The 16,981-nt window shown below is 39.0% G+C and overlaps 1 protein-coding gene across 1 annotated transcript in view; it reads right to left on the minus strand.

Annotated features, from left to right (window-relative positions):
* Positions 1 to 16,981, minus strand: part of TRHDE (thyrotropin releasing hormone degrading enzyme) — a gene marked incomplete at both ends in the record, with an annotated part of 209,879 nt that overhangs the window by 155,558 nt on the left and 37,340 nt on the right. Inside the window, one exon of the mRNA XM_082309145.1 lies at positions 14,101 to 14,227. Within this exon, the coding sequence (XP_082165271.1) occupies positions 14,101 to 14,227 (127 nt within the window). The remainder of the gene's footprint in view (positions 1 to 14,100; positions 14,228 to 16,981) is intronic.

Consider the following 16,981-nt stretch of genomic DNA (forward strand, 5'->3'; position numbering starts at 1 on the left):
TTGGAAGGTTTTATTAAGAGCTACAGTATATCATTCTGTGATCAATCATAGCTTGTACAATTCAGATCCTTTTAATCACCTGGAACCTGTTGTATGGTTTCTACAGAAATACCTGGAGAGATGGCATGGAGCGTAAAACTGCATTTCTAATGCATCTGTTTGTTACTGAGTAACAGCCATGCTTCTTCATAAAATTCAATTTTCTGTGATTACCTTAAGACAGAACCAAAACTTAAAAACATTTCAAGAATATGGAGAAAAGATGCCTAGGAAATCATTTTATATTAGCAGTGAAAAGACATATAATGCATTTTTCTATGTATCTAAGTTACAGCTGACAGTCTTGTGAAGCTTTATACATTTCCATGTCTGAGAATTAGCGCCCTAGGAAGAACAACTCTCAGACTAATTTTAAAGTAGGAAATATTGGAGCCACTTGTATGTCGCTCACATGAAACTGAATCATCAATACTTAATTATGAAAGGATGCAAGTTCCAACTACCTTCTGTTTCAATACACACTCCAATTTTATCTGACAAGTGAACATTTTATGCAGGTCTGATCAGCAAAACATCTGCCTGCCTTCACCTCTCAGCACTCTTTGGCTTTCAGCTGTGCCTCTAAATAGGACAACAAAACCATGGTGCTTCTCCATTTGCAAGATGAATTATGTGTAAACAGCCAGTAGTGATTATAAAATGCTTAAGTACTATGACAACTATGAAAATATCTTATATAATTTCATATGAGGAATTCAACCGCTGACTTTTGTTATTGCTTTAGGAGTCGCATCATAAACATAGCCACGTGTAATTAAAGTTCTGTCAAAATACCCGTGCTTTTACATCATGACTCTCAAAGTAAATCTATCTGTAGATAATGTCGCACTGTTGGTGACAGACCAAACCCCCTGCTGAACAAAATACATATAGGAGCTCTTTTGCCATGATCAGCTCCACTGACAAGTCCCCTGCCATTGCAGAGCTGAGGGATCAGTTACGAAGCCACAGACTCAGCAGCTGTTCTGAAATGGTTTCCAAGTTTATCTAAGTCACCCAGAGAGACAGCAATAGCTGCAGAAACTTATGACAAGGGTCTCCAGAATACATTTCTAAATTCTTCTCTTTCCCGTATCTTTGTGCATCTTTCCCTTTGCCTTCCCCCACCACCCACTCTGGGATTTATCTGCTCAGTAATGTACAACAGGAGAACTACTCTCAGCCAAGCCAAAGCTGAACACGCCAGGAGAAAAAAGGACTTGATCCCTCTAGACTAAAATATTGCCCGAGTTTAATTTCAGGAGGAGTAGCATATGACAAGGAACATATTTTTGAGTTGAACAGTGGGAGTTGGTTTAGCTTAATACACTTTCTGAAGTGTGCTATCACTGTGACAAATATATATCTTCATGAGGACAGCTTTGTTAAAGTGTTACTGATAAGAATCAGAGAGAGCGAAGGAAAACGCAGCCTTCACAGAACTGATCCTGAATGTGGAAATGTTACGTTTTAAACACACAAGCAGATGGCATTTAAATAAATTAGATGCAAAGAAAAGGAAAATTTATACACGGCAGGGGAGAACAGGGAAAGCAAGTTTAGCAATATCTGCCAGAGATCTCCACAGCATTTTTATTAAGTGATTCTTTTAATGTCCATATACCATTTTAAGAAGCTTGCCAGCATGCAGGGTAGGGGGGGGAGGTGGAATCTATAGTGACAATTCACTTGTTTTAATGACAGTTGTTCAGCCATCTTAATATTTTCATCTTTACACTGAAAGTCATTGGTTTCCTTAATGCAAAAATGAAGTTGCTTCAGGCATGGTGCTGCAAACGTAGCATAATTCATTGTGTTAGGATATCTTTTCAGTTACAATATCCTTAGCAAAAGCAATAAAAGGTGAGCATATACATCCCTTTGAATTTCAGGAGCTTACAGAAACTAGCTAGTACAGGTGGAAGGTTTATAACTAAGCCAGCAGAATCTAGGCAGCAGCAATAGGTTTATTCAGCTCTGTAGTTATACACTTCTTCACATCTTTTGTATGAACAGAAATCTCTGGCCTATTTAAGTCCCACTTTAATGTGCTATAATCTTTTTCAAGACACTGTCATAATCTCTTGAAAGAAACTCCTCATGCTCTTTGATGATATATGAAAATGTATCTTCTTTACGTCTGTATCTATGTTTTTTTTACAGTACAGAAGAAAGATGTGAAAGCTCATTTTATACATCTACATGCAGACTTTTAAGTATTTCTAATTTTCAGGACATTATCAGTAAGCGGTTACTTTTTTGTACCTCTCACTGCACCAGTAATGCATAACTCTGAAGTTTCAGATTTATTAGGAAATAAGAATATTAATCGTATAGTTAGTTTTGTGTGTGTGTGTGTGTGTATTTCCCTCATGTATTTTCTTTCTGGCACAAAAGATCCATAGTGAAGAAGAATGTTCTTGGTAGGGACAATTAAGGAGTTGTCCTGATCTTGGTGTTACAGGAAGCATGAATAAGGTCAAAATTTTTAAGTATATATGCATATTTCAAGATAAACATAAGAAAATAAACTGACTTGCGTTTGCTTTTGTTTAAGTGAGTCAGTGGACAAAGTGCTTTCTCATCAGCTTTGCCTAGTGAAACTTCTGTTTCTCAAAGCAATATATTCAGTGCCCTCAAATCAGCATCTAATGGAAAACAAACTTTGTCACAATACCATCTGGAGAGCATAACAAACTACCCCAAAGAAGCACAAGCCTTCTAAAACTGAAAACATGGAGAGTTAACAGGAACACTTCTCCAATGCTGCAGGGAAAAAAAAAAAAAAAAAAAAAAAAAAAAAGAAAAAAAGAAACGTGTTTTCCATTCTCATTTAAGTTTAGCAATGATATTGAGATGAGAAATAATTAAAATCACACATTCTTAAAAGTCCTAATCAGCATGAAAATGATGGCAGTGTTTTCAAAATTGCTGTGAAAACAATTGCTATCTCTGAAAAAGGAAGAACACAATGCAAGTATTGTTGAAATCTCCTTTTGGTCTTATCTTTTAGTGTTTCTGCATGGAAGTTGTCATTCCAGCCATTCAGAAACTTTGAACAAGTGACAGAACTTACAGAGTAGCTCTGAAACTATAGCCAAGTACCCTAAAATACTTAGCTAACAACTCCTCAAACATCAGGCCTACCCTAAGAGAAGGAAGGCAGGGAATTAGGGAAACCATAACAGCCCTAAGTGCCTGGAGTGAGGGGAAGAAGCAAGAGAAAAGTCTTTTAAGCCTTTCTAGCCTGCCTCGACCAAGAAATAGGCTATACTGCTGTTGCTCTATGTGTTTCAAGCTAAAAAAAATTGTGCTTCTGAAATAAGAGTCTGAACAGGCTCTGTCATGACATTAGCTCTTCCAGGGTTGGAGAGCCAATGCAGCAGCGTAACACTAGGCAAAGCTAAAACTAGTACAGAACACATGTTTATAGACAGGACTGGAAGAAAGAGTCCAGTGTAATCATTTATAGCTCCTGTTAGACTCATTTGAACTTTTTTCTGAGTCTGGCCTGAAACTGAGTCTTCTTCACTTTTCAAATGAAATGCAGGAGGCCAAAAACCTTTACTACAATGTTGAAAGAAAAGAAAATACTACTGAAACATATTGTTGCTGCTCCAGTACGTAAAACTACCTGTTTCAATCAATTCACTACAAAAATTCTTGGAAAAGAATAAAATTGTCCTGTACTCAAACTGCATATATAATAAAAAAAGTCTGAGTGAACTATGTTGGTATTTGATGTGGACAGTATGCTAATTGCCACTTTTTTTTCCCCTCATCAGCACAATACCTTGATATTACTGAGCTTCATTCTTCAGGCAGGAAAGTCTCTGCCTCACATATAAGACAGAAAAAACAGAAGTCACCATAGTATCCTTGTTTTTTTCCCCACACTTGAAACTGCAGGGTTAAATGAAAACTGGAACCTTCATGAATTGAATTCGAAATTATCTTCATTTAAAATTTGTCATATGATTATGAATATGAACCAGATACACCTAAAATTACAGAAAGTCAAGTAAGTCCTCAGTAAACTTTCGTATTTGCTCAAATGGTGTCATTATGAACATGCTACTGTTACTCTGTTAGCTCTGTCTGTGCATATACAGCTATCTCGAAGACGCTGTATAAACGTCATTCCCTGTAGAAGACTACATAGGTAGACCATATGCTTCATTAGGTCAACAATAGTCATTTTCCTTTTCCATCAAAAGACAATATACTTGACGAGAATGTCTAACACTTCTGTTTCAAATGTAGAGAGTATCAGGTTTCTATCTCAATTTTGAGAGAAAAGGCCATTACTTTCTATTCAATACTCTAGTTAATTGATATAGACCAACCACATTACCTACTTTCATTCAAACTAAACATTATAAGTACAATTTTTAAAATGAAAAATTTCCTAGTTTAGCACATCCTACTGCAATCCAATTTTCCTACAGCCTGGCCAAGGATTCACACACAACCCTCTTCATGAACGCCATCTAAATCTATCACAGTATCCTCAGTGATATAATTTCTCTTTCTTCCAAACCCTTCTATATTTGTTTTTCCACCATGCAGCTCTGATCTCCACATGCTAACTTTCGTAGTGCCATGCCATGCACAGAAAGTAACCCTACTGATATCCTGTTGACATATAGCCCCTATCCCATAATAAAAACCACAGTTTCCAATGCCTATACAAACATGAAGTTCATTGGGGGGCCGAGGCTTAAGCTTTTTTTCTACATATGCTTCTTTAGGACAAAGCTACAGTTGCTAGTGTAAAAGGTTTCAGCTCCTGGTCAAAGTCTCTGATGAATCCTCTCAACTGTTAGATCTAGCAGGTTATTAACAATCTTCAGTAGCCTCTCTTAAAAAAAAAAAGTTCAAAAGCTAGAAGACATGGTCAAGAGGATTCTGGTTCCAACAATACTATTTTGCAGCAGAAATCAGTACTACCCTTCAAAAATCTGATATTCATAAGTGAACGTTTTTGGTCAAGAACAGTATGATTAAGCTGACAAAAAGACAATCACTGGCAGCTCTGGAGAAGACAATCAGGGATGAGAGCTCTGCTCAAGCAGAGTGAAAGGAGCTATAATGAAAACTACTTTAGCCATGGCTATCTAAAAAGTATTTTGGATTCATGCGCTTTTAGGCATTTAACCATCTCATACCAGGTAAAAGTTCACACACTTTCCTGGTGATTCCCATAATTTCTGTGGAGTTTCTGTGTCTGTGAGAGATCTTACCCCATTTTATAAATCCTACAGAAGGATTCACCTCATCTTTTAGCCGTCTAAAAATCAGAGATCAAATTCAAACTAGCCAGATGAGCTGCTTCTCTCTGAAGTCAGCAGAGAAACCTCCACTGGTACCTCTGCAGGGAAGATTTATTTCTCCTAACTTATGATAAAATGCATCATTTTCTGAAGGCACCTATGTTTCTCAAAAGGTAAAGAACATAGAGTAGACACTACTTTTAGATGGCTAAAATTCAGTGCACCCACTTCTACATTGGTGCTAACTGCTCAAATGAAGAGCAGCTTCGAAAAACATCATTTACAATCAGATGAAGGTTCTCATGGCTCAAAAAAAGGCCTGACATTTCCATTAAGTCTCCTACAATCCCACATCCATGCACAGAAATAGATACTCTCAAAACAACAGCATCACCCTCTTTTTTTTTTTTTTTTTTTATTAATCATTTAAAAGCCAAGCTGATTTAGGTGAGTAGCTAAATTTAGCTGAGTAGCCAGTGGGGACGCTGTCGGATTTGGCCACCCTGTTACTACAGGCTAGCTCAACTACTACTGGCAACAGTGCTACTATCGGAACATTTTCCTTGTTTGAGAGGTTTGGATTCTACTTATGTCACAATTAAGAAGGGAGGGAAATCACTACAGAATGAAAAGAAAACATTTCCCTCGGAAGAGGATTATTTCCACCAGGGCCCATTCATCTTTATTCTATATAAAGCTGCTTCATTCCTATATGTAACTTTTCCTGTCTCCTGAGAACAATATCAGACTTGTTGCGCCAAGTCACCAGGGAGAGATCAGGTTCCCCTTAATAAACTTCCAAAACCAGTTACAATGCCCATTATGAGCTGTATTATACTAATTACTGGAATGAATTGGCTTATCATTTAACATAGTTTATAGCAATACGGTGAGAAAAAGTCTGAAGTGAAGATTATTTTTTCCCTTGTTTCTTAACATCATATAATGGACTGATTTCCTACTCAGTTTGTTTCAGTTTAGTAACTCACAGTTCCTTTGCATATTTCAAAGCATTGCTCTGAGAAAAAACATTGCTTTTTCCTATGGCTGCAGCTGGAATTTTTCCCTCTGGAGACCTGACCAGTTGCTGTTTTGAAGTGCTCACAGCTTAGAAATTTAAAAAGGAAAAAAAAAAAAAAAACACAACCTCAAAACAGAGGCTTCAAAGGTCAGGGTAAAAGTGACATAGTTCATTCTGTGTACGAATGCTCTGTATCAACAAATAATGCTCTGTGTGCAGAGGCATTAGCCTTGTTTCAAGTACCTGGTCAAAGAAAATAGTAGGTTTCAATTCTGCTGCCTAAATATGGGTGATAGCCCCAACTGACATGCTCAAAGTTATTACAAAAATCCATGTGGTGCTGTCAGGTATGGACCAGCCATGGACCAACAGGATCTCATCTGGAGGCCAGCAGGAGCAGCAGCTAGGGGTCTTCAGAATACCCTAAGGCATTTTAAACAGTAGCAGATAATTATGTTTAAGCATATGAATCAAGTCCTTAGTGCCTCCTCTCTCACCCTTCCTCATTCCAGAAGTCGTATGTCCCGTTCCCAGGGCATCTCCCCTCCTACGCTTCCTTCTTCTCGATTCAGAACACCATACATCTAACAACTCATCCAGACTTAACAGAGCCTAATGTTCCTTGCCCTCTTTCCTACAGGATTGTGATGGGTTCTCTCCCAGTGGAAGAAACTGGACATCTTTCAGAAAGATTGTGTACGGTTCAGACAGACACTACAGCATGATGCCGTAAGAACGCTATGAAACTATACAAGCCTTGCCATGCTAGAGGTCAGATCAGACCAGCATTTATTAAATTTTCATGTCAGCAACCGCTTAATCAAGGGGCAACCAAACTGACAATCATTTTCAACTACTGTAAAAACAAGACCAAAACAGTACTAATTATTGTTTTCATTTTACAGATGGAGAAGGAAAAATTAGCTATCTTGCTTGCTGTAATACAGCAATTCCAGGTCAGAGTTGGACAGATGGCAGGAAGAGGCTACCTTGCTAGGGAGAAAGACAAAGTACGAGGGCAGGAATTGTGAAACTTTTAGCAGAACTAAAGCAGAGAATGCAGGCAACAACATGGAGGTTCATCACAGAAGGAGCAGCAGAGACAGGAGGAAGGACAAACAGAGAGGAAGGAAGCAAGCAGTGGCAGCAGAAAGAGCGCTCATGAAGCTGATGGAAGATCAAGCAGGGCAGAAGGCAATATGGCAATGAACAGGTTAGGAACATGTCAAAGAGTCAAGCTAATAGTAAAGCAATTAAATCAAAACAAACCATTCATCACTAGTGCTCACAGCAAGTCACTTGGCCATCCTACAACAGCATTTCACACTTTCATTCTGCGCCTGCATTGCCTCACACAGCAACAGGCAGCAGCACTCTCTCTCACCAAAACATTCATAGTCAACAATCAGCAAACGGAGTGGAGGTACAGGATTTTCCTTTAAAAATCAAGAACAGCTCCCTGTTGAACTTTTTGTTTACATAGCTGGTTTTTACATCAAGAAAGAGTTTAAATTCTTCCATGACACACTTTAAAAACTAAATCCTGTTCTCCAAAAATATTCAAAGACCAAATGTTAATGGTCTAATTTTGTTTTCCATTGTGCAGCACGTACACTAAATCCCTTGGAAAATCATTTTCTGAGACTTTGCATTCACAACTTTAAAGTGTTTTATGCTGCATAGTGAAAAAAAGACCATATCATTTTTGCATGAACCAGGCAATTAGTACCTTGAACATACCTGTAAGAAAAAAAACCATAAAATATATCAGATGTAACCCCAAAGTTTGCTGTACAGCAAATCTACAGAAAGAGACCTCCTAAAGTCTGGGGGGAAAAAAATCTTTTTAAACAAATATTTTAACACTGTAGTGCTCACACAAATTGCAGTATTTATAAATTAAATATTGATTCATATCCACTGACCTCAAGACAAAACAGCAAGGGGATTTACTTTCACCCACCCTTTCTGTAACATATGCAGCCATGTCCCAAAGTGGATTCTTCATCTGTTCATATTTCTACCTTTCAGGGCACTTTCAATGGGGAATTAAAAGCTTTCTGAGAAGCCCAAGTTCTTCCCAAACCTATTCACAGCTCTCCATCATTGAACTGCCTTATATATGTCTCCTTCCCAGGTCTGCACATTGTAAAAGTTTAGTGGCACAAATGACACTTAAATTAAGTTCAGGAGTTAGAATAGAATAGAATAGAATAGAATAGTTCAGTTGGAAGGGACCTACAACAATCATCTAGTCCAACTGCCTGACCACTTCAGGGCTGACCAAGTTAAAGCATGTTATTATGGGCATTGTCCAAATGCCTGTTAAACACTGACAGGTTTGGGGCATCCACCACCTCTCTAGGAAGCCTGTTCCAGTCTTTGACCACCCTCTTGGTAAAGAAATGCTTCCTAATGTTCAGTCTAAACCTCCCCTGGCGCAGCTTTGAACCATTCCTACGTGCCCTATCCCTGGATACCAGAGACAAGAGATGAGCACCTCCCTCTCCACTTCCCCTCCTCAGGAAGCTGGAGAGAGCAAGGAGGTCGCCTCTCAGCCTCCTTTTCCAAACTAGACAAACCCAAAGTCCTTAGCCATTCCTCATAGAATGTGCCTTCCAGCCCTTTCACCAGCTTTGTTGCCCTCCTCTGGACACATTCAAGGACCTTTACATCCTTCTTAAATTGCAGGGCCCAGAACTGCACACAGCACTCAAGGTGAGGCTGCACCAACACTAAATACAGCAGGATAATCACCTCTCTTGACCGGCTGGTTATGCTGTGTTTGATGCACCCCAGGATGCGGTTTGCCCTCTTGGCTGCCAGGGCGCACTGCTGACTCATATTGCGCCTACTGTCAACCAGCACCCCCAGGTCCCTTTCTGCAGGGCTGCTCTCCAACCACTCCTCTCCCAATTTATACTTGTGTCCGGTGTTACTCTGTCCCAGTTGCAGAACTCAGCATTTGTTCTTGTTAAATTTCAAGCCATTGATGATTGCCTAATGCTCCAATCTATCTAGATCCCTCTGCAAGGTCTCCTGTCCCTTGAGAGAGTCAATGGTCCCTGTCAGTTTGGTATCGCCAGCAAACTTGCTAATGGTTAATAAAACATATTTTCTCTTACCTAGGCAGTTCCAGCAGAAGACTCTGCCCATATAAGTTTCGAACCATCCCCCGGAAGATCTCCTCTCCACTAATGAAATAAGGAACCTAGGGAAATCAGCTTGCTAATTTAGACATGCCAGTTGAGTGCCTGAAGTTGAATGAATCCGAGCAAAGTGCCTTTGAGTTAGGCACTGTGTGTCTGACCCTTGAGACAGCCAAGTTCCTTCACACAAACCATAGTCGTTACACTAATCACATGGGTGTCTAAGTACAGTACTCAGAATAAATTGAGTTATAAAATGAGTTTTCAGAGAAGCAGTAAATGCATCCCACTAACACTGTGATACTGCAATGTTGTTAAGGGGAGGAAAACCAAGGTCCAGAAACCCAAAAATCTTCATGCAAGTGGCTCATTTATGCACCTCACATGAAGTTTTGTCAGTCTTTCATAACTGGAGCCTTATAAAGTTTCCCAGTTCCAGTACATGAAGTATTCTGGAAAAGAGATTCTGTGGCCCTTTAGTAGAAACACTTGGGAAACTGGAAGACTATGAACATATGGATAACCTTGCCAGCTCAGACAAAAAGAATGCCTAGCTCAGTATTCTCCTCTCCAACAGCAGCCACAAGCAGGTGCTTAGGAAAAAGTAAGACCAGGGAAGTATGAATAGCCCTCTCTGGAGTATTTCTTAGCTTCTATTTTCAAACCACAGGATTTCCTCCCATGGAGCACCTCTCTAAGTACTTGCCCATTGTGGGGGTCAGTCTCTTCTCCCTAGTAACAAGCCATAGGACGAGAGGAAACGGCCTCAAGCTGCACCAGGGGAAGTTTAGGTTGGATATTAGGAAGAACTTCTTCACCAAAAGGGTAGTCAGGCATTGGAACAGGCTGCCCAGGGAAGTGGTGGAGTCTCCATCCCTGGAGGTATTTAAAAGACGGGGAGACGTGGTGCTTGAGGACATGGTTTAGTGGTGGACTTGGCAGTGCTAGGTTAACGGTTGGACTTGATGATCTTAAGGGTCTTTTCCAACCTTAATGATTCTATGATTCTATGTCTCTCTTTGGACCTGTATCATCTTTTTGCATCTACAATCTCTTTTGACAAGGTGTTTCACAAATCTACCACTTGCTGCAGTAACAGTCATCTTTTTGTGTTCTCTGCACCTGTCTCCTGCTAACCTCACTGGGTGGCCCTTGAGTCTTGGTTCAAAAAGGCAGTCAGCCCCTCCACCCCAAACCATTCATAACTTCAGTCACAACTGTCCACACGCAAAGAGTGCTTGCTTACCTAATCATTCCTCATAGGGAAACTATTCCAGTCTCAAAGATCCACATGAGAAAAAGCTCCACACATACAAAGAAATTTTTTTGTGTACTGCAAACTGGCTTAAAAATAAACATGTGATAAAAATACAGAAATATATTTTATATTTACCAGCCATAGAAACACAATTAAAAACCCTATTGCTTATCTTTTTAGAATTAAATAAACCCCAATGCTTTATCCACCTCTCATTTTAACTAGTTTTTATAATAATAATAATATAATCTTTGAAAAATCTGGGTTTTTTTGAAGATGTGACTTATTTTTCCAAAATTAAATTCATTCAAAAATTATTAGTTTAAAACCCTACAAAAGCACCTTCCAGTTCAGAGTATGAGGTGGGGAAAAAAGCACACATCTACAAGCTAAGTAGAACTTTTAACTGTGGAAATTGGTTATTCAAATAAGAAAAAATCCCCAATTCACATTCACTACCAGAATCCACATCAATTGGCAAACAAATACACTGTTCCAGTGCATTCAGAATTCAGTACAGGGCATATAAAACCTAAGAAATCTTAGTCATTGGGTGACAAAAAAGTTCCCCCAGATTCTCCATAGTTCCCAACAGTTAACAGAGGTTTCCAAGAAGTCAGAGGAGCCCACAACTGGCAACAGCAACCACAGACATCTGACTGGATGTAAGTACAGTAAAAAAGCGTTGTCAAAACCAGTCAAGTAGTCAAGAGTGTCAGGAGAAAGTGGTTCCTATAGAGACACTCACTAGCTGATTTATTACAATCTCAGATGAGGAGCACTAGTTTTAAATGCCAAGGATCCATGGGAATGGACCTCAATGACATAAGAAGTGAACAAATGAACACAGGTCCCTCTGATATAACAACACATCTGAAGCACCTGAACATCCTCAGATACTCCTACCATACAGAGAGTTCGAATGGATGACCGCATAGATGATGGAAGTGCTTCACCAAGGGTTGCAGGTCCTTTGTCCCCACACACGCTCCCCAGCATACAGCACTGACACTAACATATTGCTCAGTAGCTCACACAGCACCTGCATAGTAAGTTGGTCAGTATTTCGACAACAGAATTCTTTTGAAAAAATAAAGTGTATTTTCAACCAAAATAATTACATTTTTGTCAGAACTAGACAATATATGAAACAAAATTTTTCATTTTTTAAAACATCTACGTTTGAAATGGAACATTTTCTACAAAACTGACACTGTCATTTAAAAGCTTTTTAAATTACTTTCTTCAATTTTTACTCCCACTTGAAGGCATTTCACATTTCATTTATAAATAAAACGAAAAACTCCTAAAATGTCCCACACAGAAAATTCTGATTTATCTTAAAACCTTAAGGAAGTACGCAATGCTTTGCAGTGGTGGCAGCAGTGTCTCAGGTGATAGTCCCGAGGTTTCAGAGAGCACAGGCATGTTTTCTGTATCAACGCATCCTCCTGATGCACACTCCTTTCACCGCTGTAGCTAATGCTGTTTTGTCTCTTTCCTCAGAAAATTCTTTAAAACTACTGCAAAATCACTAGCATAGAAAGACTACAGTGTTTTCATTTTCAGTCTTTCTATTCACCCATCAGACTATTGTCCCTAACTTTCTATTTTCCAGTAAAAAGAAATAAAAAAAATATTCAGCACTCCTTCAGGTTAAAGACACTTGCACATACTTAAAAGCAGTGATCTTAGTGGTCTGCTGAACTGGGAACAAACATGCCTATGTTCATATGCAAATCAAATTTTCAAAAATATTTACATCATAGAGAGTTTTGAAATTTTCCTTATATTTACATTAAATAAATTTAACCTTATTATAGCATAACAAACTTTGCAAACTATTTCCTATAGTATCATTACAGCATAACTAAAATTTTCAAGCTGTTTTTCGTATTAACTCAACAATTTTACTACAAATACTTGATGAAAAAATACAATTTTACTTGTGACTATTCCTCCTGTTCTATTCCAAAGAGATCCAAACTGGGACATATTTATTTCCAATGAGATATTTTCAAAAGATATGCCACAGTATAATGATAACGCATACAGCGTGTTGAGTTGAAAGACCGTATGTTGCAATTGTGAAAGATATTCTGAAGCAGATACAGTTGCTACTGCCTGCTGCTACCTGGCATCCTCAGTAAACTACCTGAAGTAATGATCGGAGTCCCACTGTTCGTCCTTTATATTCAATGGAAAGTTTTTTATTATTTTTTTCCTTCTAAATTTTTGGCACCGGTAAGTCTATAACTTCCTTTATGAAATCATCGTTACATACCTGAAGCCAGGTATAAAAGGACACACACAATGTCTGATGCATGTGCCATTTTTAACCCATCTGTATATTTCTCCAAGAGAACACTGCCTGTAACCCATCACTTATAGATGACAAGAAACAAATGCCACAACATTCTTACAAAAAATTCATGCAAGACCCTCATCTAGCAACATCAATTACTTTATCTATGTCCTACACCATTAGCTGTAAGACTAATAAAGCTACTCAGTAGGCAAGGGATTTAATGAAATATACCCTGAGTTCCTGGAAGGATCACCTGTGGTTCCAACTCTAACACTTCTGATCAAATACAAGCTCTCTTCCTGCTGCTGAGCAATAGGCTTTTCTGGATCTTGATCAAACATGCTCTGAAGAGGGAGGGTGTAATAATATGGTGTAAAGTATTAAAGTGTGTAGGAGAACAATTGATTGTGGTGAAAGGGAGGAGGAGAAGAAACTATTTAAAAAAATAATAGAAATTGACAGCTTTTACATTTAGGTCACTTGAGCAGCAAAACAAGTTCACAGCAATTCTTTCAATAAGCAACAATTCAATTAAGCATATGTACTAATTATCACTAATAAGCCACATAAGCCAGCATAAAAAAATACTGCCTTGCACTGTTACAGGTTCCCAGTTTCCACAAATATTTTCAATTTTGTTCCCCATCTAAGGCTGAGGCATCAAGATACAAATATTACCGAACAAACATCTCCCAGTGGCTATCTAATGAAAGTAAGGACCAAAATAAACAGCATCCAAAAAAACCCAACCCACTTATCAGTGAAAGGTCTCAAGTTCTTTTCCTAGACTCCCACTGCCTAACAAATTTAAGTACTGTCTGCTTCCTGCTGCTTTCAGTGGAAGGCTGGAAAGGGGACAATTGGACTTCCCTTCCTCTGCAAGAAAGAGATGAAAAATTCCTTACTTATTGATCCTTCTAAACAAACATTCCTTCTTAACTTGAACATATCTTACCTTGAAATCTGGTACACTCCAGTCTTAAATCTCCTTTAAAAAAGCTGAATTAATCTCCCATTTCTGGGTGAACTTCATGTGCTAGGGAAAATCTTACCTAATTTTGGCAGGGAATAGGGCACTTTAAAATAATCTTCATAAAATTCAATGAGTCTCCTCGTAATATTTAGAGCATAGTCCCCCGATCCTCTTCGGATTGCATCAGGCCTTGCATATAACCGTACCTGTTAAAAAACAAAGCGAAAGACTGATCATTTCATCATCTACATTTTAAAGCTATCCTACCTGTAGAGGTGAACTATTCTAAGGTTGTTGTGAGGTGGCAGGATTATTCTCTTAAAGCCAAATGTGACTGTTGTACGTTTGTCAAAACATGTCATAGCTGAAAACCAGAACTTCCACAATTAAGGTTACAAAGTTGAGAAGTCACAATCTCCTACTTGTTTGTGTTGCCAAATAAAAGACTTAACACTCCTTGCATCAAAATAAATATTCAAAGAAAAGCACTTGCATGTGTTTGCTAGAGATATGATGGGAGAGTGGATTAGTATAATGGTTCTCTGCCTACACTGAATGTAGGCAGGATGCAGTGGCTCAGTAGGAGAGAAGTTCACGGTTTGTTAAAGGCACATTATATCGAGCCCTGAAAGTATTAGTAGACTGTGGAGAGAAAAAAAAAAATCATTCTCTTTTCTTTTCTCTGGCAGTGACACAGTTACCCTCGATGAGCTATGGAACACTGCAAAAACAACCATTTATAAGCTCATTCATGTACACAAACAATTAACATTCCTGAAACCTCCATGACTGCTTCAGGCCTCTGTTTTCAGAAAGCCGTAAGTTAAAGCTGTTTATACAAGCCACAGACTGCCGCGTTCAGTATAAAACAGCTCACAGGTCTGACTACGTGGAGCACCCAAGTGAACAGAACTCACCTGCATAATTCAGCACCCAAGTGTGACCAGCTTCCTGCCCCATCAACGAGCCAGTGGAAAGCACCACCAGGTTATTCATTATTCCCCGTCCTTAACATTTCCTTAGTGCAAAGACGACATACAGCTAATGAGAACTGTTAACCCAGAAAGGGATAGAAAGGAGAGACACTTTTCGCTCTCCCTCCTCATACGCAGTCTGATGGACGTAGCCAAGGGGAAGCAGTGTGTGCTTTGTCTCTAGTGGCTGTGGCAGAAGGTCTCTCCCTGAAGTACGTAATGACCTGATACAAACGAGACTCTACTAAGTGTCAGTCCTAATAATAACATCTGACTTGCTAATACTTTCTGTTGGTAGGATTAAATCCCAGCCAGGGTTCCGAGGAAAGCAGCAGGGCAGAAATCAGAAAATATCAACACAAACATGAAGCAGAAATATCAATTTTGAAATGTTTCTAAATGTTCTATTCTGGACCAAGAAAAGCCAATGGGATTTTCGGCTTCAGTGAAAGCATTACTAAGTATTGCTTTACTACTCTTCCTGAACCAGTTCAGTTACCCAAGTGGAAACCAGATATCAAACCTCAGTACACTGTACCTGTCAGTTCTGTTTTAACCCACTATCTCTTTGTTTTCAGTATTCAGACACATTATTCTGCTTTGTTACTATGCCCATCTTTATATTTTTATCTTTGTGTCGTATTAGACTCAGTGCAAAATTGTCCTGGTTTCGGCTGGGATAATTTTCTTCCTAGCAGCTGGTATAGTGCTGTGTTTTGGATTCAGGGTGAGAATAATGTTGGTAACAAATTTATGTTTCAGTTCTTGTTGAGCAGTGCTTACGCTAAGTCAAAGATTTTTCAGCTTCTCATACTGCCCTGCCAGCGAGGAGGCTGGGGCGGGCACAAGAAGCTCAGAGGGGGCAGAGCCAGGACAGCTGGCCAAAGGGATATTCCATACCATATGACGACATGCTGAACAAAAAACTGGGGAAAGTTGGCCGGGGGGGGCGCGGCCGCTGCTCGGGAACTGGCTGGGCATCAGCCAGCAGGTGGTGAGCAATTGCATTGTGCATCACCTGTTTTGTATATTCTTTTATCATTATTATTATTTTCCCATCCTTTTCTGTCCTGTTAAATTGTCTTTATCTCAACTCACGATTTTTACCTTTTATCCAATTCTCTTCCCCATCCCACTGAGGGGGAGTGAGCGAGCGGCTGTGTGGTGTTTAACTGCCTGCCGGGTTAAACCACGACAGCAATCAACCATACATAGTTATCATTTGTAATGTAAAACAGATAACACTGTAACCTAATGAGACATGTAATAAGGCAGACTTCTCATAATCACCACCTGAAAGCATATAAACCATTATCTGAGCACTTCCAAGTCACTATTTTTGTTTATTGCTTCCTTCCAAAGTTAACAGTGACATGTATATTAAATGTTCCCTTCTCTGCTAAACTAAACATATTTTTTAACAAAATAGATATTAACCACAGAGATCCTAATTCAAACGTCTCAAAACCTTTAGTTTATGGAAGGATGGAAAGAATCACAATTAGATTTGTGATGAACACTGTTTTGTATCATTAAACCTTTATACACAATTTTGCATAATTGCTTTACTGGCACAGTTGACTGTATCAGCAAATTAGGAAAAAAAGAGTCAGCCAACCAAGTATGCAAAAAATCATTCAATTTGACAGTGGCCAAATGCGTCCATAATAAGGAATAGGACAACAGAAGGGAAGAAAAATAAGTACATACAGGAAAAATCAAGATTCAACTTACTGCATTACAACACGTGTCTTTTGGCAAATACAGAAAAGGTATTTAATGGTGTCTGAGATGGAGCTCAGGTACCAAAGCTCAAAAACCGCAATGCTGCAAACTTTCATTTGCCACCTGCCTAACACTGAATATAGTTTTATTTTGCCTGTAAAGTTTCCCTGGGTGCCTCTATGCCTGCCTACAGCAGTTCCGGACTGCCAGGGCTGCATGGCTCACCCCGAGGTCACCCCTAAGCTGGGACACAGTTCAGAA

The sequence above is a fragment of the Platalea leucorodia genome, assembly GCF_965183815.1.
Source record: "Platalea leucorodia genome assembly, chromosome: 4".
Taxonomy (NCBI): domain Eukaryota; kingdom Metazoa; phylum Chordata; class Aves; order Pelecaniformes; family Threskiornithidae; genus Platalea; species Platalea leucorodia.